The 26,926-nt window shown below is 33.6% G+C and overlaps 1 protein-coding gene across 1 annotated transcript in view; it reads right to left on the reverse strand.

Annotated features, from left to right (window-relative positions):
- ADAMTS6 (ADAM metallopeptidase with thrombospondin type 1 motif 6) overlaps positions 1-26,926 on the reverse strand; it is a 261,874-nt gene that overhangs the window by 110,289 nt on the left and 124,659 nt on the right. The window contains exon 9 of the mRNA XM_069492484.1: positions 6,812-6,958. Within this exon, the coding sequence (XP_069348585.1) occupies positions 6,812-6,958 (147 nt within the window). The remainder of the gene's footprint in view (positions 1-6,811; positions 6,959-26,926) is intronic.

The raw sequence follows: 26,926 nt of genomic DNA on the forward strand, positions 1-26,926 counted from the left end.
GAACACTTATTTCCTTTTTATTGTACTTTTAGAAGTTGACATATATCTCAGCAAAAAAAAAAAATATTTCTAGATGAATTCTGAAAATAGCAAGTACTTTTTATTTTATTATATAAAATACCTTTAACCTATATGGATAGGCAAACTTTAGGCAAATGTAATTCTACTAGTAAATTTGAAATTATATATTAAGGTTAATGACAAAGAGGTAATAATTGAATAGTATAATGGAAAAAGAAGACCTATTATGATAGTATGGATATTGGGGAGATGACTGAATTAGTAGTTTAATTTTCCAATTTTCCTGCCAAAATGTCAGTTTCCTCTCTATCTACAATAAAATTATAAATATCTTCATGAAAGGAAGTATGTAATAAACATAAAATAACAAGTTAAGTACTACTATAAATCAATAGAAAAATTAAAAATTATGCACTAAAGTACAGGATCCTATAGGTAAAAAATATTTACCAATGGCATCACAAAAAAGTATAGGAATATATTCTCCTATGGGGTATCAACTTAGAATGTAATAAAAATGATTATATGTATAATTACTTTTAGAAATACAAAAAATTAACCTGAACATTTAGGGGAAGAACTATGTGGAGCCCAAAAAAGGGCTTAAAAATAGATACTCTTAGGAAAAAAGTTTTTCCTGATGGCACACTGAAAATTGGCTTACCTCAGAAGGAAGCAAGAATAATTATTTTATTTAAAGTTCTTATTTCAAGGTATTAATGGTCTTCTAATCATAGTTCATGTTCTTAAAAAAAGTACCAAATCAGATGACCACTGCAAGAACCTTCACACACCAAGAATACCAAGTACTGCTGGCACCTGTGGCTTGAACTCTTCTGAGAAAGTTTATCCCAAAAGTGTATTTTTGTTTCAGTTCTTTGGAAGCACCTATTGCTTTGTATTAATATGGTCAAGGCAAGTCTTGTTCTTCTTTTCCAGTGTATTTTTACAGAAGAATAAAACACTACATGAAATAAAATATAAGGGAAAACCATATGGATCTTTAAAAAATGAACCTGTATTTAGGAACATCAAATCAACAAAGACCTTTTGAAATGGGTTTGGCTATATTTGTAGAAATTAGCAAGGCTTACAAGTCAAGTGTCTTCTTGTAAAGCAAATGTGGGAATATCTGCAAGGCTGATTTAAATTGTTTCTACATTTCTACACATGCAGTGCAAAATCTCCTAGTAGCTATATCTGGTATATACGGTAAAACCTCAATTAAAATATTTGAGGGATGGGATAGTTTTCATATTTTAATTGTTAACTGAGGGGTAAGCAACAAAAATGCTTTTTGCATGTTACTAAAATGTGCTACTTTGCTGCTATTTTCAAGTAGGTAAGTCTATAGATCATAAATATTAATTAACTCCTAGAAAATAATAATTTTGGATATTTTCATGCCCCTGGTCATCAATTACCATTATGAAATATTACAGATATAGGGACAGAAGGTAGAGGACATGGATTTGAGAGATGTATATTTAACCCTGGAAGTGATTTTCCTTATTTTTTTTCCTATGAAAATTCCCAAGTGCTCAACTCCAATCATACCTCTCATTTCCCCCACAGAGGTAACTATTATTCTGATTTTTTATAATAATAATGTGCTTGCTTTTCTTAATTTTATTTCCCAATTATTTATTTGCCTGTTTTTGGACTTTATATATAAGGAGTCATACTGTAGGGTTTTTTTTTGGAACTTTATTCTTTTGCTCAATATTGTGAATATGAGATACTTCTATGTTGATGTAACTATATCCTGTTCATTTTTATTGTTCTTTAATATTCCATTTAGTACTTAACAACAATTATATTTATCCATTCCTCTACTGATGAACATTTGGATTCTTTCCAATTTCTGACAATTGCAAATTACTCTGATATGGATGTTTTTTGTACATTCACATATATGTAAATGTTTTTCCTTTCATAAAATATTAGATATGAGTTATTGTTTTATACTTTACAATTATCTCATTTTAAAAAATAGAAATTATGGAAGATTTTTATTTAATCTAGGGTCCTAGCTAATTGAGATATAACTATACAATTCTTAGAATATCGAACCTAGTGTTAATTATGCTACTATCAAAATACTAATAGTACTATAGTGATATTATATACAAATCTTGAATGTTTTCATCAAATAACACTTTTAAACACAGATGATTTGTGCCTTGGTATCATATGCAAATTTTCCACTCAGAAAACATAAACATCATTCATTAATAAATTAAATGGAGAATACTGTTACTCTCCCTCTATGAGAAGTTATTATAACTTACTATTGTTAAGCATAGGTATACTCGTCCAGACCAAAACTGTATATATATAAAGTAGATTTGTGATTATTTCCTAGCAGCATATATTTCACAACTAAAAACCCAACTCTAGCCACCTGCTGTCATGGAGCACGCAGCTGTTGGGCCATATGACCGTGACTGGCATAAAAAACAAAAAAACCCAAAAAACCCAACCCTAGTTAACATCTAGAGCACTATAGATAATTATTGAATTTACATACTCTACTTTTGTTATGTTTCTAAGACAAAGCAAAAAAATATGTATCAGTTTAAGAATATGCTTCTTCCTTGATTATGAAATTCATAGTAAATCAAAGTATATTTATATTTCCAGAAATCTTTGCAGCATGATGGGAAAGTCATATTTTTTGTATTCTACTTTTAATTTAGAGAAGTCTTATGTACATAGTCCAAAAATTAGCCTTGAATATAGGAATATCAGCCAGAGTTCAGTCTTCAACTAAAATTTACAGATCCCTGTGTAAAATTGCACTCCTGGCTTTGTTTCTAGAATGCATGAGGACATACTCCTAATTGTGATTTTAGAATTATTTTCACTAAAACAATTATACTGTAAAGTATAGACTTTAGGTCTATAACAGAGGAGGTCAATCTAAAAAATGAATCTTTCTAAATAACCCTGTACATATCTTCATCTCTTAACAACAACAACAAAAAGTTAACATTTAATGCCACCTCCTATTTTTTTTCCACAAAGTTGTGCTGATACACATAAATTAAGCAAAAATGAATTAAGTTGGTATCATCTATAGCAAGTTAAGTGTCTCATCTACTACGTTCTCATAAACTATTTCATCAATCTTCATGAAACTAACAATTTATTGCCTTCTAAAGTCAAATCTTTTTCTCTCACCCTCTGTATGACTGGAGTGCTTGAATATAATTCTACTTGAAGCTTCGAGGATACAAATACTGTACTGACAGTGGTTTACTCTTTTTTCCCCCCAAATATAATTATGACTTCGTCTCAAAGATATTTATGGTTAGAGTGAAGTTCCCAAAATGTGTCAGATAAACAGGAGGAGAAACCTGTTTTGCCAAGCTCTTTCTTGGATTCTACATTTTAAAAAAAGGTCCCACCTATAAAGAATGTTTTCCATCTAATAGACTGATGTTGACCTTTAAAGGTAATTGCTAGAGAGCAAATGCGAGTGCCTCGGTCATCTTATTCATCTTGTATCACTTCTCTTGTAGCTCTAGTCTCACCTTTCTTCCTAATTCATCTTGGACCATAACATTGCCTCTCTTAATGGGTTCAGCTTCCATCCTTTCTGTGAAAATGGCTACTATGTATTTAATTTGGAACTGTAAGAAATTTTGATATGAATCTTTGACAGTTCAAACAATTTAACAGACTTTAATTTTCATAGAGCAAGAGTTGATTCACAGAGCCCCGTAATTTTTGAAAACTATATGAAATTACTCTGTACTATTGCTAAGTGGTGGAAAATGTATGAAAAACTGGCTTAAATTACTTCTGGCTGCCTTCCACTGCCTGGTAAATTAGCCCATAGTCATCAGTCAATATGAGCCATAATACCAGGTTCATCTTTCTCTATTTTCTAAATAAATAAATAAAGTCCCGCAGGCAGATAGGAAAGACACTACCTGCAAAGCCGTCGTCGGAAAACATCAGAAGCTGGCATAACACGTCCATTTTAACGGAAATGGGTTCTTTATTATTTAATCTGGACGGCTTCTGGCGATTCATGAACCACTTATTGAATCACCGAGTTTAAGAAATCTGAAAAAAAATATTGGGAGTTGGTAAACACCATCTCCTGACTGATCAATAGCATCTAGTGTTTCAGAATGACACGAGAGACTCTGTATTCTATTGGCATTTAAAGGCCATGGAATTGTTTTCAGTAGAACATAGTGAATAGTGAATCTCTATAAATCATAGAAAGCTCATTGTTAAAATCTACCATCATCTTTGGCCTATACAAGTCACTAAGTAGAGAAAGGTATGCGTTTTGTTGGCTGGGCTGCAGTTCCTAAACAATTCATCTTTCAAGATTTCTTTTTCTTGAGAAAAGAAGCTAAAATAAAATGTTATGAGCCTTTTGAGCCAACTATAAAACATAAATGTAACCGCAATCCCTGATCAAAATATCACTGGATTTTTAAAAAATATCACGCATAGCTGTTAAAGCAATTAAGTTCACTGCATTAATAAAAAGGAACAAAGAAATTCAACAAAGTTACTATTATGTCTTTGTGCTCCAGTGAACTGACCATTTTAAAGGACCTGTGTTTAAAAATCCTTTATTGCTTGGTCAGATTATAATCAGATTTGTTTAGTGTATTAGTAAAGAAGAGGAAAAAAGCCAACTTTTCCCCAAGTCTCTACCCATTGTCTTTCACATCTATCTCTTATTAATGGTTTAACTTTGTGAACATTCCCAGGAGGATGCACAAGAGAAATATTTTTATAAAATACAGGATAAATAAGCTCATTATAACCCTGTCAACACTAATCATGCTTACATATACAAAATGCAAAGAGGCAATAAAGCTTAAATAATGCTTTTTGAATTAATTCTTTTAATTAATTCAATGAAATACTTTATTGCAACTAGCAATAATTTTACATCCCTCACCAAACTAGTGGTGAGTTCTTAACTGCATTTTACCAGCAATTGAGGGATTTCCTTTTGGAGCGTCTTAATAGCCTTAACATGGTTTCAACTAGGCAGGATCTGGCAAGAGATCAAAACTGATCCTTGTATTTAGTAAACAGGGATGCTATTAGCAAATGAGCTGTGCAATAGCCAATGGGACAGAAACAGGATAGAGGAGAAAAGAAAATGATAATTTAAAAAAAACAAGAAAATGGCAGCCATCAAAAATGCACAGGAATCCTGAGTATGTTATACAGTTTGTCTTTCTGGTGATAGACATTCAGACTCCATTATAAAAACATAAGCCAAGTCAAGGGAGAAATTCCAGATCTAACTTGATTTCTGGGGAGAGCAGATCTTCAACAATGTTTGAAATTTAGGTAAATGATGTCATTAAAACCATCTTGGAAAATGATATTGCTAGTGCTTTGTATTTAGAACTACTAAAAGATGTCATACAAATTTTCCATGGTCTATCTTTATAGCATTTCACTCAGTTTTCATACTAGGCAAGTAAAATGTTATCATTATCTATTACTAAGATTAAAAACTGTTAGGTTATAAAAGACGAACTGCCTTCTGAAATAAATTTCCAATTCCTTCAACTTTATTGTTACATTAATTAATTTAAAGGAGCCTATTTTAAAGATTTATCTTTTGATTTTTGAGTAAAGCATTGTGCTAGGTAATTTAAAATTTCTTGTTTGTGGTCTTTTAAAAATATGTAACTATAAGTTTTCAAAATAAGATCAGGCTACTACAAGATAAGAAGGATAATTTTAATGAATAATGTTACCCTACATAACCTACCTAAATTTTTAAAATTTTACAATGTAATCACATCAATATAAACTTGGAACAAAGCCAAATTTTAAAAAGAACTTCCATGGTTTGCCTGTATTTTACCTTTCCTCCCCAAGAAAAAAATTACACAAAACAGTTGAAGATAATGGTAGAGCAATAAAGCACTGAAACCTTGATATTGTTTAAAATAATAATATTTACCATTTAATGAATGTCTATTAAGTGTTTATATATATTATAGCATGATACATAATTATATATATAATGCCTGATCATGTAAGTATTATGACTTAAACTCATTAACAAATTAGGATACTGAAGATTAGAAATGTTAAGTAACATGGCCTAAGTCACACAGTTAGAAAGTGAGACCCAAGTCTATCAGTTTCCAAAGTCCAGTCCTGAAGCCGTATGCAGGACAGATGTGGAAGAACATCTGCTTTCCTAAACATGGTTATACCTGAGCTAATTTATATTCTTCACATTTAAAAACCAGACTCTGGGAATATCCATTAAAGGACCAGAGAATAAGTTCCCAAACTGTAGAAAAGATGGATTGCTTAATAAATTTTCAAAGACAAATCCTTTTCTCTACTTTCTCAATTCCTGGATATTTGGTTTTTTGTTGTTGTTGTTTGTTACTATTAGATACTTTGGCTCTCCTACAGAATTCAATTTCTTCACTAACAAAATGAAATATATAATCATTGTATTAAAGCTTGGTCTATGTGCTATTAAATTACGTAAATCTAAATTCTTTCTGAAATTGTTTCCCATTTATTGAACAATTGTAACACACACATCGTCAACCCCACTTACATCCTTGCTCCATTTCCTCTAATCTATTCAATAAGTTCTATATGAAGAAAAAAACTGTCACAATGATATATTAAAGTATTTGGGGAACAGCTGAAATATCACTGGGCCTTAAAAAAGTTATTCATTATGCAAAGTTTGAAACACTACATATTAGGCTTCTACCAATGGCTTACTTCTGGAGCAATTTATCATCACTCTCCAGAGATTACTTACTCTAGAAAGCTGGTGATGTAGTCTCGACTGCAAGCAGACCAGGAAAAAGGATTGGTATTTGCAGTAATGTGAGCTGCCATAAGTTTTGCTGCTTCATGACCTTTTGTCCCACAAGAATTTCCAATTCCATCATGGTTCATACCAAAACTGTTTTAACGCAGAAGAAACATAAAAAATATAAAAGAAAGAAATAAGAAAAAAAAAAATAAACAACCCACCAACACATCCTTTATTTCCTTATTTTGGCCATTTATTAGCCTTATCAACATATGCTGTCCATCATGATAGAACAGATCCTCTAAAGAAATACATGATTAAAGTTAAAGAGACTAAGGAATAATTTAATGATATATATCTAAATCTCTTTAAATTTATCATATATTCTCATGTTGTCACACATGATTTAATCTCTTCTTGAGCAGAAAGAGGAATATATATTAATCCTCACTTTATTAAGGAGAAAACAGATTCAGCAAAGATTAAGGACCATTAAAGATCAGAGTTCACATTGTTAGTAGAAACTACCTTTTAACATGCCAGTGTTCATCCTACCTCACAATGCTCAATCCAAAAGGGAAAAAGAAAGCTATGATCCATTGAGTTCTAGGTTATAGGCCAAACACAAAAGTCCTTTTTCTTATTAATATTGATAAAGGAGAATTAAATACACATTATTTATATGTATGTGTGTTTTCAAAACACCTTTTGAAAAACTTTGACATACTGAAGGATTATGGTTTTTCTTTGTCATAGCCTCCCTTCATTTTTCAAATATTTTATTCATCATTTTTTTCCTGTGTAGTACAGCTAACAATGTGCTAACAATGTGACTAAAAACACATTTCAATAAGAATTTTTTTCTGAAAGGGTTTACCCACTTCATATGAATACCTTTTAACTTTTCTTCACAAGTAGCCAGAAGTTAAGGTTGAATATTACTTAAAAAATAAAGTGATGTCTCCATTGTGACATTCTAATACATGCATCATGATATGTGTTCAAGGAAATGTGACCCGAATATAAAACAGATGAGGACAGTTGCTGGAGAAAAAGTCTGGAAATGTGGTTGAGAATAGATAAGTACAAGATAATCAATGAAAGTAAATATTCATATCTGTCCTCTTGGCAGCATAGAAATATGGGAGATTTGTAAGTAAAAGCAACTGAAGATTTCCGAGTCAGAGAATATGGAATTGATCCATATTTTAGACAGGTCATTATAGTAACTCTATGGTAGAGATATTTAAGTGGGAAAAGAAGGGAGCTGGGAGAGCAGTCAGAAGATCATTACCAATTGAGAAATGATTTTGGTCTAAATTAGGGCACTGGATAAACAGGTGGGCTTAGATTTGAGACATGTTTAGATGGCAGAATGAATTGGCCTTTATAAGTACAACATAAAAAGAGCTATAATGAAAACATATAATATGTTCACATATGGGGGACAGGGAGGAGGAGTTAATAATTCACGTGGAGGAACCAACATAAGCAAAGAAAGAGAAGAAGTATATGAGTATACAGAGCTCTAAATTAAAACATCAAATAACCTTCCAAGATCATCAATATTTAGTATTCTAGTTTGACATTAACACACTGGAGTCAACCTCTTTGAATGGTCTTCTAGGAATTTGAAGGTGAAGTTTCAAGTGTGTTGAATCAGGCATGCATTGTGTCAAAAAATCAACAACAGATTTACATACCAAGCTAAGTAGTAGAAATGTGTAATTCAAGAAAATTAATATCCCTTATTTCTCTCAAAAGTTGATGGTACTGTGTTAATACTACTATCATTCAAGTAATGATAGCTTTAAAAATATTATTTCCTTTTAGTAATTGTCTTATACGTACCCCTGTGTCATGTTAAGATGGGTGTAAGACAGGCTTTAAGAGAATCAATTTTGAGATCTTCAACTTACTTATATACTCTTTCCTAAAAAAAGTAAAACTTCTACTTCTGAAATCGTATTTTCTCATCTTAGAAAAGAAAAGCTTATATTTCACCCATCCATAATTTTACAATAGTGTATTGCCTTGGAGTATAAAAATATGGGTGCTAAGGAAACAGACTAGAAACATTGTTTCTAGTGTCATTGTTAAGAAAAGAGAATGACTTTAAATGATTGGTTTTAATCAAACTAGGTGGTTTCCAATTCCTTACTTTCATCAAGTTTGCAAAAGGATATAATCAAATTAACAGCTAATAGATTGTTAAAACTATTTTTTGATGATAGATATCATGGTTATGTTTTGATAAATAATTCAGAGGGAGTTGAAAGAATTGGGTGATATTTCTATAATAAACTCCTTTTATACTTGTCTACTTCTTTTGTGAATAAACATTCACATCTACAGAAACAAAATAAAGAAATCAAATTGATGCTGCAATCTTGCCTCATTCTAGCAATACAGAGATAAGTGCAGTAACTGAAAAAAATACAACTAATTAAAGATACATCTTCTAGTAAAAAATTTACTTTTATATTTAATTATTTATCAAAATTTGTAACGTGCTCCTTCAATCAATCACTAATAATTATGTAATGTACATTAAATCCAGAAAAAATTTTAATGTAATTTTAATTTACTCATTTTTGTTCTAGAGATATATGATACAGTGTGTAACCTGAAAATACTCATGAGCATAAAAATATATTTTAAAATATATTAGGATAGGAGGAGCCAAGATGGCTTACTAGAGACATTGCTTGTCAGACTGCCTCGGCTGGAAGATGGGCTACTACACTGAGGAGTACAGGTGTGGGTCACAGAGAGAATCGAAGAGTTCCAGCACAGGTGTGGATCACAGAGAGAATTTACAAAGATGGCTGGGAACTCCATGGAGGAAAGCTGCAAAGCTGAGAAAGAAGAGGGTGGAGAGGAGAAGATGGCCCTGCTGATGAAACCCAGAGAGGCTCAGAGCCCAGAGAAAGGGTAAAGGGGGTTTCCCCTGCCCCACCTATGTGCCTTTGATTAATAGCAAGACACAAAATCTGCTGAAGGCTTTTCTACCCTCCATGAGCCCAGGTATGGTGGCTAATTAGGAATAGTGGGGTGAACCAACAAGCCCTAAGAGTTTGGGCACCCATAAGGGGCACCATATGGGAGAGTGCCACAAGAGACTGGAGTGCCGGCTTTTTTACACCTAGATAGTTCCTCTTCTGCTCCCAGCATCCAAGAAAGTAGTCAGACCTCTCAGGCAACTGGAAGCCACGGCCCCTTCCCCACCCATTGAAACCCCGAGAGTAATTTGAATGGAGAAGCTCAGGAACAGCTGCTTCTCTATAGCAGCTGCCCACTCCAGGCTGAGCTCAGAGAGAGTGGGCCCATCACAATTTGGGAGTTATTTGCCCATTGGTGTTTTGTGGGATTGGCACTGATGCCCCTGGACACAAGAACGGGTGAAGAGAGATGCAGGAGAGAGGTTTCAGACATGCACTTGGGTGGTGAGGGAGCCCTTGGACATATCCTATAGGAGAATGTGGTGGGGTATTGAGGAACAGGGATCTGTGAACATCCACCCCATCCCAGTGCAGGAGAGCTACCATATGATATGGGCATGTGGCATTTGGAGAGAAATAGCATAGCTTCTGGTTCCATGACAACCAAATGCCTCAGGACCCCTGGCTGACCATGAGCTGCAGCCCCTCCCCCAACTCATTACAATAGGGATGCATTTCAAGAAACTTGTGAGTGGCTGCTTATCTCTGGTGGCAGCATACCTCTATCTAAGGTCCCTGCAGACAGAGGAGCCCACTAACCAAGGAGGTGAAAGACCTCTAAAAGGAGAACTATGAATCACTGAGGAAGGAAATCTCAGAAAATGTAAGCTAATGGAAAACATATTCTCAAAGGGATATGTACAATAATGTTTATAGCAGAATTATCATGAGGTGAAGACAATCTGGGTGTCTGTCACTAGGACATGGGTAAGTAAACTTTGGCAGATGTATGTTATGGAATACTAAGCAGAAGTTAGAAGCAACAAACATCTACACATATATATGAGTAGATATTAATAAAAGTGAAAAAATTAAGAAAGGAAACAAAGTCTTTAGCACTATATTATATAATGAAACAAATGTTACATATACACTCTTGGATGACAAAAGAAGCGTTGAGAAATTATTCTAAATTAAAGACTAAAGAGACATAAGTAAATGCAATGGAAACTGGATTAGGAAGAAAAAATGCTGTAAAGGACATTGCTGGGACAATTTATGAAATCTGAATATAGACTGTGTATTAGATAATAGTAGTGTATCAATGTCAAATTGTACTGTGGTTATATAAGAAAATATCTTTTGTTCTCAGGAAAAAAATGCTGAAATTTTAGTAATAAGGACTATAATGTCTACAACTTACTCTCAAAGTGTTCAGGGAAAAAAAAAATACACACGCACACACACGCACAATAAGACTATATCATATGGAGCAAAAAGTGCTTGATACTTCCCATTTTGTAACACAGAATATTAAAAAGACATGTACTGAGGGTTTTGATTTAGTAAAATTAATAATTTTGCTGCTTCATCAAGGACATTCTTTTTTTTATTTATTTTTTATTATTTTTATTTTTTATCTCATACATTGTAGGTTTTTTTGTTGTTTGTTTATTATTTCAGCATATTGTGGGGGTACAAAAGTTTAGGTTACGTATATTGCCCTTACCCACCCCCTGCTGTGTCAGAGCTTCAAACGTGTCCATCTAGACAGTGTGCATCACACTCATTATGTATGTATACACCCATCCCTTCCCTGACGCACATCTGCCTGACACCCAATCAATTTTAATCCTAAACGTGCTCTTAGGTGATAATCAGCATCAAGGACATTCTTAAGGGAAACTGGAATGTGTTTTACTATGAGTGTATGGTAGTGACAAATACAATAACTACTAGTAGGATTGCCTTGATTCATGCGAAGGTGTTAGCATTTACACCTACCATTGCTTTTGCATAATAAGTGTTAACAACACAGTTTTTTTTAAAAGGCATATTAAGTCTTACTATGTTATGAAAAAACATACATATATATTTTTTTATTTGGAGACAGGGTCTCTCTCTCTCTCTCTCTCTGTTGGCTCTGTTGCCTAGGCTGGAGTGCAGTGGCGTGTTCATAGCTCACCATAGCCTTGAACTCCTGGGCTCAAGTAATCCTCCCACATCAGCCTCCCAAGTAACTAGGACTACAGGTGGGCACCACCACACCCAGCAAATTCATTTTATGTAGAAACGGAGTCTCTTTATGTTTACCCAAACTGGTCTTGAACCCCTGGTCTCAAGCAATCCTCCTTCCTCGGCCTCCCAAAGTGCTGGGATTACAGGCATGAGCCACCAGGCCCAGAATGAAAACAGCTTTGACCTGAAAATGCCTCAGAGATCCCAGAGATCACTGCTCTAAGAGAGATGTACAAAATAAATTGTTGGGTCATGAGTTATATAAAATTCCAAAATTTACTAGATAATGCCAAACAGCTTTTCAAAATGATTACACCAGTTTATTAATACATTCTTAGCAATAGTGTGTAAGAATCCTGGTTGTAGCACATCACCACCAATATTTGTTATTGTCAGACTTCTTAATTTGTGCCAATCATTGTAGATACAATATGCCTTTCCCTAACTATTAATTAGGTTTGACATCTTTTTTTATATGCAGATTGACCATTTGGATGTCTTCTTTTCTAATGTATTCAAGTATTTTACATATTTTCTATTGGGTTATTTCACTTTATTAATTTGTAGGAGTTCTTTATATATTCTCGAAACTGGACTGTGTCAGTTAAATGTGTTGCAAACATCTTTTCCTACACCGTGTCCTGTCTTTCCATTTTATGGTATCTTTCGATTAAACTCTTATTTTTAATGTGGTTGAACTGGTCAATCACATACTTCATATTCTCTGTTCTGTTTAAAAAAATCCTTCTTTACCTTAAGGGCATGGAAATTTATTTCTATATTATCTTCTGAAATCTTAATAGTTTGATTTCCAAATTTAGGTATTGCTGTATCCTATGGTAAGAGTACACTTAGTTTTTTAAGAAACTGCTAAACTGTCTTCCAAAGTGGCTGTTAATAATAAATTTTTAAGTCTATTTATGGCTTCACACCAGATTCCATACTTACTAGTTATCTCACTGAGCAGAAAGTATGTTTTATATTTCATTTTATTCACAGTACCTAGAATATAATCAGAGTTTCATAATTGGTGATGAAGGATTAGAGGCTTAGTGAAGTGTGCTAAATCTCAGTGGGAGCTGAGATTTAATTTGGATAAACTAAGGAGACTCACAAGGTTAAAATGTAGATCTAACAAATATTCTCTTGTAAAGCATGGAATCCTTAGAACCTGACATGAGTTCCATATTCATTATGATGAACTTTGCCTTTTTCTGCCCGCCTTGTTCCTACAATTACCATAACTAGAGTTATACAATTACCATGTACAGGAAGGCTCAACTCTGACCATGGGATATGAGATCAATTTTGTTCATTGTTAGGGAGAATTTAAAGAGATCAAGGTCACTGGCTTTACGAGACAGCATTAAAATATGGCATATTGTTGGTCCTGTTCTATTCTAGTTTTTGAGGCAATTCTAGTAGCTGGGCTCTGGTCCTGTTTCTTGTGAACAAGACACTGCCTTACACCTCAGTCTTAGTACCTGAATCCATTATCTATTTCCCTACTCCTGAGACTCTGAAACTCTGAGCAGTATTCCGCTTCTTTTGGAGTAGAAATTCCATTTGGCTTTGGTGCATTAAAGTCTCAGCTTCCAGAATTATGCTCCAACCTCTGGGACATACACTTAAACAGCTAGCCACAGGACTTCCATGGTATCAAAACTTTCCTGACTGAATCTTTATCTGAAGCTCTGATGCCAGACTAAACTAATAAAGTTCTCACAGTGTGAATTGGATATAATGTGCCTAATTCATTAGTTTACACAATTTGCTTTAAATAGACTGCTATTGGTTACACAGCAGTGGGTATTGGGAACTAGATCAATTTAGGAAAAAAGCTTGCTTTAGCATTGGAATACATGGTTGCTTTATACAAGTTATTTCACTGGAGTGTTATTTTACTCATGGTTATGTGTGCTTTTGTGAAGAACAACTGATGCTATGCATTGTATTCCAAGTAAATACAAAGTCAAGGTCAAAGGAACAGAGAAGACAGTGACAGGGGAGTGTGGCTAAAATAGGAAAAAAATGATGCAATTAGGTTTGTTTTGCCAGGTTTCATCAAAACCCTTAGTTATTTAATTTCTGTAAGAAAAATTACTGTAAAATTATGAGTTTGACACTCTAGTTGCTAATCATTTTTTTCATATGCAAGCTATATCTTAAAACAAAATTTTAAATAAGATCTTAAGAATTGCAACTATCCCATTGGGGGCGGGGGGAAGTCAGTTGTATTCATTTGGCCTGATGTCATCATCTACCCCTATCCAGCAGGGTTTAATTCATTTTCTGGGGTGTAACACTCCCTGGATGGCCCCCTCACTAAAGCTCAACCTAGGATCTTAGGTCATCTCTTATGAGAATAGTTCCTCCTTCAGTGCATGGGAAAACACTTAGGAAGCATGTAAATTGCCTGTTAACCCATCATCAAGGCCATTTGAATAAAAAAGATAATTAAAATCCTATCAGGTACTTTTATTTTTAGAAACCAACACTAAGATTCCGAAATTAATATAAAAAAGTGAAGAGTCAGAAAGAGCCAAGATGATTTTGAAGGAGGGGAGAACTTCAATATCTATTATAAAACTATGGTAATTAAAGTGGTATGATATTGGCACTGGGAACCTTTGAAAAGAACAACAATAAAACAATAAAAACCCCTGAAAAACTATAGGACAATATTAACATTTGTTAAATCTGAACAGCAGACACATGAATGTGTGCTGTAAACACACACAAACACACACACACACACACACACAATATTTTAAAGTAAAATGTTTTAAAAGAAAGTGTCTGTATAGTTAAATACACATACTTTGTTCTACAATTTAGCAACAGATTTCTCCTCTCAGATCAATTACATAAGACAGCCAACTTAGCTTTGTAAACTGATTTGGTTCTAAAGTTTAAAGCCAATTCTTGGGACCTTGAAACAATGTACTCTAGAAATAACGGTATAAACTGCTATTATATATGTCCAGGAATGGCCCACAGAAGCCTATTTAATTTATTTTGCAGACTAAATCAGTGCCTGTGAAATGAGGAATAATACATGTTAACACTGTTGGAATTAGCAATTGAGCAAAAAGGAATATATTTTAAAGTTTTCTATAGAATTACTAGTAGTTGAAGAAAAGCAAATTTAACAAAGAAAATTACTGAATATGTTTTAAAGAGGACTTTTAGGTATTATCGAAAGGTTCTACAGGTAAATGGCTCTGATTATATTTTATGTAGAAATTTAAAATTTTGTATTGTTTTTATTTTTCTTTAAAAAGACATAACATGAACACTACATGCCCCTAGCTTAGCAATTTTGCTTTTTGTTTTGGTTCATGAATGTGAGTGCGTTAGAGGAAGATGTTCCTGAAATAACTGATCAAGAGATGGAAAACAAAAGAGACAAATGAGTATAAAAGTTCCTCCAGGATAGGAGCTTTGTTTTCACCCTCACTGTATTAACAATACATTGCATCCATTATATCTAGCTCAGTAAATCTCTGGAGTTAGATGTTCAGAATCTAAAATCAAATAAATTGTGCACGAGTGAGACTATCTGCTAATTACTGTAAACTGTGACACAGAATTTGGGAAACATTATATGTGTATACCTCCCTTCATGGTGAATAGTGTAATAATATTTATAATAAGTAATAAAAGGAGAAAGAGAGATAGTTGGGTCAAAACAAGTGGCATAATCAATCAGAGACAAAGTGGTTGCTGTACAGAGACTGAGAAAGATTGTGCAATAACAATTATTCAATAAATTATGCTTCTGTAACTGACAGTCTATCAATCTATTACACACAAGCTTTTCTCAAATACTTTCTGTACAAATGAGATCATTTTCTATGCAAATGACATTTTTTCTTTACAATTATATTTTAAAAAACAAAATTTCCTGATATATGGTAAGCATACAATTATAAAGAATAGAATTTATGTCTTTTCATTTTTTAAGATGTATGAGGCAGCTCATTTACAATTATATTTTGTGTCACTTCATCCTATGTTATATGACCACCTTAACATTGTGAAAGAAATATAATACATTTTGTAACACAAAGTAATAGCTTACTCTGAATTTTGGTACACAATTCTTACTAGTTCTTTTGGGAGCTCTGTAAGAATTTAAAAAAGTAAACATAGCCTATGAATTTATAAGTGCATAAATTTAATGTGCACTTAGCCTAGAGAGTCTTTTCATAATCATAACACATGCCTAATAAAATTTCTGTGTCTAAGTAATCTGAATTTTTAAACTGAAGATAATTATTGTTGCTTAAATATCAATATCATTGTTTTTGCTAGAAAATCATAGTACTTTAAATTCTGTCAAGCATTTTGTTAAACAATCACTTGTACATAGAGCATATACTTTTAAAATTTGCAACTAAGGAAAAAATAAATAGACGATCATTTATTTCTTCAAAGAGATAACATGAAATTACAGGATTAAAGAATAGTTTCCTAATGTTTTCTAATATGACTCAATTTTTCTTTAAGAAGTAGCTTTTAAAAATAATGAAATAAACTCACAGCCAGCATCATACTGAATGGGGAAAAGTTTGAAAGCATTTCCCCTAAGAACTAGAACAAAACAAGGGTGCCCCACTGACACCACTTCTATTAACCATAGCACTTGAAGTCCTAGCCAGAGCAATCAGACAAGAGAAAAAAATAAAGGGCATCCAAATTGGGAAAGATGAGGTCAAATGATCCCTGTTTGCCAACGATATGATCTTATATCTAGAAAACCCTAAAGACTCTAAGACTCCAAAGACCAAAGATTCCTAGAATTGATAAATAAATCTAGCAAAGTCTTAGGTTACAAAATCAATGTACACAAATCAGTAATATTTCTATAAACTATTAACAGTCAAGCTGAGAATCAAATTAAGGACTCAATGTCATTTACAACAGCTACAAAAAAAAAAAAAACACCTAGGAATATACTCAATGAAGGAGGTAAAATATTTCTACAGGGAAAATTACAAAACACTGATGAAAGAAATCGTAGATGACACAGACAAGTGGAAAAACACCTCATGCTCATGAATTGGAAGAATAAACATCATTAAAACGTCTATGCTGCCCAGAGTGATTTATAGATTCAATGCAATTCCCATCAAAATACCAATGTCGTATTTCACAGATCTAAAAAAAAAATAATCCTAAGATTCATATAGAACCAAAAAGGAGCCCAAATAGCCAAAGGAATCCTAAGCAAAAAGAACAAAACTGGAGGCATCACATTACCTGACTTCAAATTATAATACAAGGCTATAGTAACCAAAAGAGCATATACTGGTATAAAAGTAGAAACAGACCAATGGAACAGAATAGAGAACCCAGAAATAAAACCATCTTTGACAAAACAGACAACAACAAACACTGGGGAAAGGATGCCCTATTCAATAAATGGTGCTGGGAACATTAGATAGCCACATGCAGAAGAACAAAACAGGAGTCCTGTCTCTCGCCATATACAAAAAGTAATTCAAGATGGATTAAAGACTTAAATATAAGGCATGAAACTATAACAACTCTAGAAGAAAATGTAGGAAAAACTCTTCTAGACATAGCCCTAGGCAAAGAATTTATGATTAAGACTTGAAAAGCAAATACAGCAACAACAAAAATAAATAAATGGGGCTTAATTAAATTAAAAACTTCTGTACAGCAAAGGAGATAATCAATAGCATAAATAGACAAACTATAGAATGGGAGAAAATAGTCACAAACTACACATTCAAAAAAGGACTAATATCCAGAAAAAGTAGACAAACAACATGAACAGAATTTTTTCAAAAGAAGATAGATAAATGGCCAATGAACATAAAAAAGTGTTCAACATCACTGATCATCAGGGAAATGCAAATTAAAACTACCACCTTACCTCTGTCAGAATGGCCATTATTAAAAAGTCAAAAACTGATAGATGCTGGCATGGATGTGGAGAAAAAGAAACACTTATATACTGTTGGTGGGAACATAAATTAGTACAACCTCTATAAGAAATAAACATAGACCTACCTTTTGATCTAGCAATCCCACTACTGGGTATCCACCCAAAAGAGAAGAAGTCATTTTATAAAAAAGGAACCTGCACACAAATACTTACTGCAGTACAATTCACAATTGCAAAGATATGGAATCAACCTAAACGTCCATCAATTGATGAGTAGATAAAGAAAATGTGGTATATGTATGTGTGTATTTGTCTCTGTGTGTGTGTGTGTGTGTGTGTGTGTGTGTGTATAAACCATAAAATACTACTTAGCCATGAAAAGGAATGAAATAATGTCTTTTGCAGCAACTTAGATGGAACTGAAGACCATTATCCTAAGTACTGTAGGAATGGAAAAACAAACACCACATGTTCTCACTAATAAATGAAGCTAAACAATAGGTACACATGGGCACAAAGAGATGTAAATTGGAAACCAAGAAGTGGGGTGGATGGAAGGGGGACTGAGGTATAAAACTTACCTATTGGGTACAATGAACACTATTCTGGTGATGGGCACACTAAAAGCCCTGACTTCAGCATTATACAATGTATCCATGAAACAAAAACATTTGTACCCCCTTAATATTTTGAAATTAATTAATTAAGCAAAATAATGAAATATTTACAGTCTAAATTGTGACAACTATAAAATCTCAGAGTCAAGCCTTCCCATTGTAGGAGAAAAATACAAGGAAATAAAGGGACATTGACTGTTTAGAATTATTTTACATTAGTGACCTGTTCTTATTCATTATTGATCTGGGCTATGAATTACTCACTATAATAAAGCAAAAACAGAATTTAAGGGATGTACTCAGAACCTTCTATACCCACACCTGGCAAACATTTTTAGATTTAGTAGTTACCCAATAGGATAATTATTATAATTTGCTCATGTGTTTTCTAAAGCAGAGTTTGGAATTTAATTCTACTTTTGAACTTTATGTATAATTTACTAAAACAAGTGAACTCAAGATACTGAACTTATGTAGGAAGATATTTAATGAGGGTCGTGCCTAGCATAATCTAGAACTCTTTTCAAACCTGTACAAAATAATGATCGAATTCGGTATATGCACTTCTAAGTTGAAAGTTAGGTTTTTCAAAAGCCAAAGAAAGCATTGTAACATATTCATATTTTTTCTGCTACTACTTTAGACATTTTCCTTTTTCATTTAACTGTAAAAATGCCAGGTACTATAGGAAACAAGCTATTAGAAATATACTAGGATAATGGGGTGTATGTGTGTAGGGGCACGTACACAGTAGTCATTACAAAAATAGGGAAGATAGCTAGAACAAGGAAACTTTTGCCATTATAATTTTCCTTAGTACTATGGGCAAAATGTTGCTAAATTAATTCATGGCAGCTGAAATTCCCATTAGCCAATTAGGACAATGGTGTTTGTCTACAAATTCATTTCTTTATTTTTCCAGCAAAATGAAGGAAATGTCTTATCAAAGTTCTAAAAGTTGACAGTGATGAAATTCTACTTCAGTGGGTTTATTATTTCTGTAACACACATGTACACACACATACATGTACATTTTATTCTGAAATTCTAGATGCTCAGTGCAGTAATTATCAGACTGGCCTTATCTATTTTTGATAATTAGTTTGTATCTTGGCAAAAGCTTATCAAAATAATTTAATTGTTTGACTTTATTACAATAACTTTTCTAAAAAATGTCTTTATTGATTATTGTTTTAGCTACTATGGGGACAAGTCTACATATATGAATGTCTCTATATAAAAATGTATACTGTATATATAATATATATGCATGTGTACATATGTATATGTGTATGTGTGTATGAATACATAGATAGCATAATTTTGGCATTTTACTGGCCCTGATCAAAATGTAATATTCATTAAAAGACAATATGGTGTACCATCTTAATACTAACAGTATGTTCTAATTTGAAAAATATAAAAATTTTATAATGACTTTGAAATATAATATAAATGGGGAGACATAAGAAAATTATATTATCAGACATGGTTTTACTAGTTTGGATAAAAAAAACTATGCCACTATAAAGCTCTGAAACTTAATCAACTGACAGAGTAAAATGCTTCAGTCATGCTACATTAACTGAAAATGTTTCCATACTAGAAAAAAACTGAATTCATTTGCTTCTTCCAAAGAGTATAAAGCCTTAAAGGAGCCACAAGTTTCATTATAGAGTTAGACTTTACAATGCAAACATGGATCATTTATTCATTCATTCATTAACAGTTACTGACAGAATGCCTACTACCTCACATTAAAAGATGATTTATATCAATACATCATACTGATATCCTGTTACCCAATACATCAGATCTCGCTTTCAATAAAAAAAATTACAAGGCACACTGAAACACAGTCAAAAAAGATAAAATAAACATCAGAACCAGACTAGATATAACACAGATTTTGGAATTAACAGACAGTGAATTTAAAATAACTATAATTAAGATGTTAAAGGTTTTAATGTAAAAAGTAGACAACACTCAAGAGCAGATAGATAATATAAGCAAAGAAATGAAAATTCTAAGAAAAAAATTTTTAATGCTAGATATCTGAAATGAAGAATGCCTTTGATGAGCTCATCAGTAGACTCAACGCACTAATAAGAATCAGTGATGACAGGATCAATAGAAACTTCACAAACTGAAATACAGAGAGAAAAAGTGAATGAAACACATACACACGCACACACACACACAACCAAAATAGAACATCCATGAACTCTGAGACAATATCCAAAGGTGTAACTTACATGTAATTGAAATACTAGAAGGAGAAGAAAGAATGAAGCAGAAAAATATTTAAAGTAATAATGGCCAATAATTTTTCAATATTAATGACAGACATCCAACTACAGATCCAGGAAGCTCAGAGAACACCAAAGAGGACAAACACCAAAAAATCTATATCTATTCACATCATATTCAAATTGGAGAAAATGAAAGACACAGAGAAAATCTTGAATATACCCTACCCATAGAGGAACAAGGATAAGAATTATAGCTAATTCTTGGCTGGGTGCAGTGGCACATGCCTATAATCTCAGCACTTTGGGAGGCCAAGGCGGGAAGATTGCTTGAGCCAGGAGTTTGAGACCAGCATGGGCAACAAGACCCCGTCTCTACAAAAAATAATAATAAGAGAACATAGACGGGCATGGTGGCACATGTCTGTAATCCAGCACTTTGGGAGGCCAAGGTGGGAGGATCGCTTGAGGCCAGTTGTTCAAGACCTAGGCCTGGGCAAAAAGACCCCATCTCTAACAACAAAAAAGTTATAAAAGTTATTAGATATGAAATGTCCGATTTCCTTAAGTACTAAGTTTGACAGCTGATATCTCTGACATTTCACTTTGACACTTCTTGTTTTATTTTTATTGCGAGGGTGCATTCGCAGTCCTGCGAACGCATGCTTTGGCTTGTGATTATCTGTCAAATTTTTTGGAGCGGTTTTTGTGAAGCCATGGATAAGTCAAAAATTCATGTTATTTTCAAACATTGGTTCCGTCGTGGAACCAATGCAGTGCAGACAGCCCAAAATATCAATGAAGTGTTTGGGAAGGATGTGGCTAATGCATGCACAGTACATTAATGGTTCGAGAAGTTCCATTCTGGTGATTTTAATCTTGAAAATAAGCCACGTGGGCGACCTGAGACCAAAGTGAATAGTGATGAACTGAAAGCTGTAGTAGAAGCGAATCCATCTTAACCTATGCATGAATTAGCAGCAAGGTTTGACATTACTATTCTGATAATACTGGACCATCTGAAACAAATCGGCAAGGTAAAGAAGAAGGATAGATGGGTTCTGCATGAATTAAATGAGCATCAGAAGAGAAATCGTCTCCAAGCTTGTCTTTTTTCTGCTGTCATGACATAAAGACAACTATTTATACACCATATTGCTATGTGGGATTAAAAATGGATTCTTTTTGACAATCACAAGTGTTTGGCACAATGGTTGGATAAAGATGAAATGCTGAAACAGTCCAAAACTGAATATTCATCAAAAACCTAATGGTGTCTGTTTGGTGGTCCAGCACTGGTATTACCCACTAGAGCTTCATGAAACCTGGTCAGTCGATTACAGTGGATGTCTGCTGCAACAAGTTGGACGAAATGATGAGGATGCTTGTGATTAAGCAGCTGAGCTTGGTCAATAGAGACAGGATAATCCTTTTGCAAGAAAACACTTGACCACATGTCGCACAAACAGAGCTGCTCAAACTACAGAGGCTGGACTTGGATACTCTCTGTCATCCACCATATTCACCAGACCTTGCACCAACTGACTATCACTTCTTGCAGGTTTTGGACCACTTCTTGCAAGGAAAAATATTCAATTCTCAACAAGCTGTGGAAAACACCTTTCACGATTTCATTGCCACTGGCTCTCCAGGCTTCTTTCCTGCTGGCATAAATAAGCTACCATTAAGGTGGCAAAACTGTCGACAGTTTAGGCACACATTTTGATTAATTGTACTGTTTCTTGTTTGAGATATAATAAACTACACTTTTGACTCAAAATTGGATATTTCATATTTAATGATCTAAATAATACTTCTTTTAAAAAAGGCCGGCATGGTGGTGCACACGTGTAGTTCCAGCAACTTGAGAGGCTGAGATGAGAATAGCTTGAGCCTAGGAGTTCAAAGTTGTAGTGAGCTATGATCACACCACTGCACTCCAGCCAGGCAACAGGACAAAACCCTGTCTCAAAAAAAAAAAAAAAAAAAAAAAGGAAGTATAGCTGTTTCTCATCAGAGACCATGCAACTCCTGTATCCAATAAAAATATCCTTCAAAAGTTACAGAGAAATACTTTCTCAGACAAATCTAAACTGAGAGAATTCATTATCAGCAGACATATACAGCAAGAAATATTGTTAAAAGATCTTCAGGAAAAAGGAAAAAAATATAGGGCAGAAACCTGAGTTTACATAAAGACAGGAAGAAAATCATAAAGGTAATAAATATTCCAGTTACCCAGATTTGATCCTTACGTATTGTATGCCTATATCAAAATATCACATGTAGCCCATAAATATGTACAACTATTACGTATCCATAAAACTAAACATAAAAAAATAAAGATATAAAGTTAAAATCTATTTTTCTTATTCATAACTGACATAAAGATAACTATTTGTTTAAAGTAATAACAGTAACAATGTATTGGTGATTATAGTAAATGGATAAGTAAAATGAAGGACAGCAATATCATAAGGGACAAGAACTGGAAAAACATTGTTACAAGGTGCCTATACTACACATGAGGCAATACAGTGTTATTTAAAGGTGGACTTAGATTAGTTATAAATTTATATATATATGTATGTTAAATATATTTTATATATAAAATTGTTATATTACAAACTCAAGAGCAGCCACTAAAATGTTTTAAAAGAAGTATTTAATTTAATTGATATGCTAAGAGAGGAGATAAAATGGAATCATATAAAATGCTCAGTTAAACCAAAAAAGGCAGAAAAAGAATGGAAAAAAGAAATAAAGTACAACAAATGGAAAACAATTACAAACATGCTGGATTTTAATTCAATTATATCAATGATCACCAACCAACTTTTTTAGTAAATTGTGCTGAAATAACTGGATATTCAGATGGAAGAAAAAGATGAACCTCAACCTGTACCTCATACCATAAATAAAAATTAATTCAAAATGGATCATAGATCTAAATATAAAAATTAAAGGTATAAAACTTTTAGAGGAAAATATAGGAGAATATCTTTACAATCTTGAAGTACATGAAGATTTCTTAGGACACAGAAAGTGCAAACCATAGAAGAAAAATTTTAAATTACGTGTCATCAAACTTTTAAAATTCTGCTTTTCATAAGACATCATTTAAGAAATGAACATTAAGCAACAGATGAGGAGAAAGCATTCTCTCTCTCTCTCCAGGCATATATATGAGATAAAGACTTTTACCCAGAATACAACTCAACAAGAGGAAAACTCTTTTTAAAAATGGGAAAAGAATTTGAACAGACACTTCGAAGAAGATGTATGAATGACAAATAAGCAAATGAAACGATGCTCACTATCACTAACATCATTAATTAAACTCATACAATGCTCACTATCACTAACATCATTAATTAAACTCATAGTACTAGCAGTATAACACAAGAGAAAGGAAGGCACACATCCATACAAATATTTGTACATAGATGTTCACAGCAGTTCTATTCATAATAGAAACTGAAAATGTGATATGTGATTGGAATATTATTCAGAAAAAAATAAACTATTAATACACACAACAACATGGATGAATATAAAAAACATGCTGAGGGAAAGAACCAAGACACAAAAGGGTACCCACTGTGTAAGTCCACTTAAATGAAACTATAGAAAAGATAAGTCTAATCTATAGTGATAGAAGGTAGATTCCTGGTTGTCTGGGGAAGGAGGGGAGAGATTAACTGTAAAGGGGAAAGGGGGACTTTTTCAGGTAATGGATAGGTTGCTATCTTGATTGTAGTGGTGGTTACATGGTTATACACATTTGTCAAAACTCATGGAACCGTACACAAAATGGGTGTATTTTTTACTCTCTGTAAACTGTACCTAAATAATGTTTTAAATGTACTCATGGGAAAGTAAACTATTCCAGATAATAAAATATTTCCTAATTCATTGCATAGGACTAACGTTAAAACTCAACTCCTAACCAATCTTCCATAGAAGGTATTCTTAAGACAAAATACTTCCTAAAGCAAGACCAATATACCCCTACAGCTTTCAATACAATTCTTAATATTTTAAAAAATTCTCTCAAAATCAGAGTTAAAGTTCACTCAATCACTATTAACTAATAAATAACTTAAGTCACACCTAAAAAATTTATGATCTTAGAACCTATTTTTTGTGAAAAAATCAGACAGATACAATAGCAGAGAGAGTAGCATAATGAACTGCCATAAACATATTATGTTACTATTCTTGTTTTCTTTTTCTCCTTTCTTTTTTTTTTTTTTTTTGTTGAGACAGAGTCTCACTTTGTTGTCCAGGCTAGAGTGAGTGCCGTGGCGTCAGCTTAGCTCACAGCAACCTCAGACTCCTCGGCTTAAGCGATCCTACTGCCTCAGCCTCCCGAGTAGCTGGGACTACAGGCATGCGCCACTATGCCCGGCTAATTTTTTCTATATAGATTTTTAGTTGTCCATATAATGTCGTTCTATTTTTAGTAGAGACGGGGTCTCGCTCAGGCTGGTCTCGAACTCCTGACCTTGAGCAATCCACCCGCCTCGGCCTCCCAGAGTGCTAGGATTACAGGCGTGAGCCACCGCGCCCGGCCTTCTCCTTTCTTTTAAAAGCAAATCCTAGACATCCTGTCACTTCGGTCCCACATATTTCAACATATAGTTCTAAAAAAATGAATATTTTAAAGACTTCATTTTAAGATTATTTGTTTTTGTGCAGTTTAGATACATTAGATAGCTTTCTCAATATACTAGATATTTTGTTGAATTCTTGCCACCCTCATGACATCATAACCTTTTCAACCTCTAAAACCAATGAGAACTATATAATTAATTTTAAAAATCTTTCAAAGAACATTCTTTCCTATAAGGTTTCATTAATAACCTTTGGCTTATAGCCTACATTAAACCTAGACATGTCATTTAAATATAGAATAAATGTCAATTTTTCATTTGACTAGAAAACTAATTTCTTGTTTTCACAAAAGGATGAAGAGAAATAAAAGTGGTCACTAAGGCCTAGCCAAGGAAAATGTTATCCCATAGCTATTTAAAATGGATATTATATCCCTACACAAGTACATACTGGGTGAAAAATCATATTCTACACAATTTAAAGAAAGGTAAAAAATATTCACATAATCTAGTGACTCATGAGGGACTCTTCTCTGAAATTTATGGTCAAATATTCTTCACTGTAATAAATACATTGATATCATCACATGACTTACCATTCATTCTACTAAATGATAAAAGTTACTAAAAATTCCATACACTTGGATCTGAAAAATATATTTGATATATTTACAATGGCTACTGCTGTGGTTCAGGAAAAAGAGAGATCACTGTATTTTAATGATGATGTGAGTTATACCAGAGTTGACTTGCTAAGTTCCTGAATGCTAAACTCTTAACATATTAACAGCAAATAAAGGGATCCTCATCCGTGAAAAAGATATTCCCTAACTGACCAAATAATAATTTGACACACTGAAAAAGACAGTATGCTAAACACATCCTGCCTAGCTGTGTGGGGGAAGGTAGAGAGCAACACGGTATTCAACTGGACATGGGGAAAAAGCTAAATTTTTTTTGTCTGCAAATTAACATTTTGGAATGCAATCATTCTTTTGGCTCTCAATCTAAGGATGTGGTGGAATTTTTTTTTCCATTTTTAACACACAATTTCAAACAAGAATTAACGGAGAAATAAGGATACTCTAAGGGTGCTGTCCCCAACCCCCGAGCTGCCGGATACCGGATACCGAGGCCACAGTCTGTTAGGAACCGGCGGCGCATCACCACCCAAGCTTCTACAAGCCCTCCAACCTCCCACTCTCCACCCCGCGTCCACGTCCACCTCCCTGGAAAAATTGTCTTCCATGAAACTTAGGAACTGGCTGCACAGCAGGAGGTGAGCAAACAGCAGTGAGCAAGCGAGGGAAGCTTCAGTATTTACAGCTGCTCCTCATTGCTCGCATCACAGCCTGAGATCTCCCTTCCCAGCCCCAGCACCCCCCAAGCCCGCCCCCATCCATGGAAAAATTGAATTGTTTTCCCTGAAAATGGTCCCTGGTGCCAAAAAGGTTGAGGACAGCTGCTCTAAGGTAGCTGACACTTGAAAGGTATGTTCTGTTCTGTTTTGCAAAAATTTTTCTACGTTAAGATACAAAC

This window comes from Eulemur rufifrons, chromosome 17 (genome assembly GCF_041146395.1).
Source record: "Eulemur rufifrons isolate Redbay chromosome 17, OSU_ERuf_1, whole genome shotgun sequence".
Taxonomy (NCBI): Eukaryota; Metazoa; Chordata; class Mammalia; order Primates; family Lemuridae; genus Eulemur; species Eulemur rufifrons.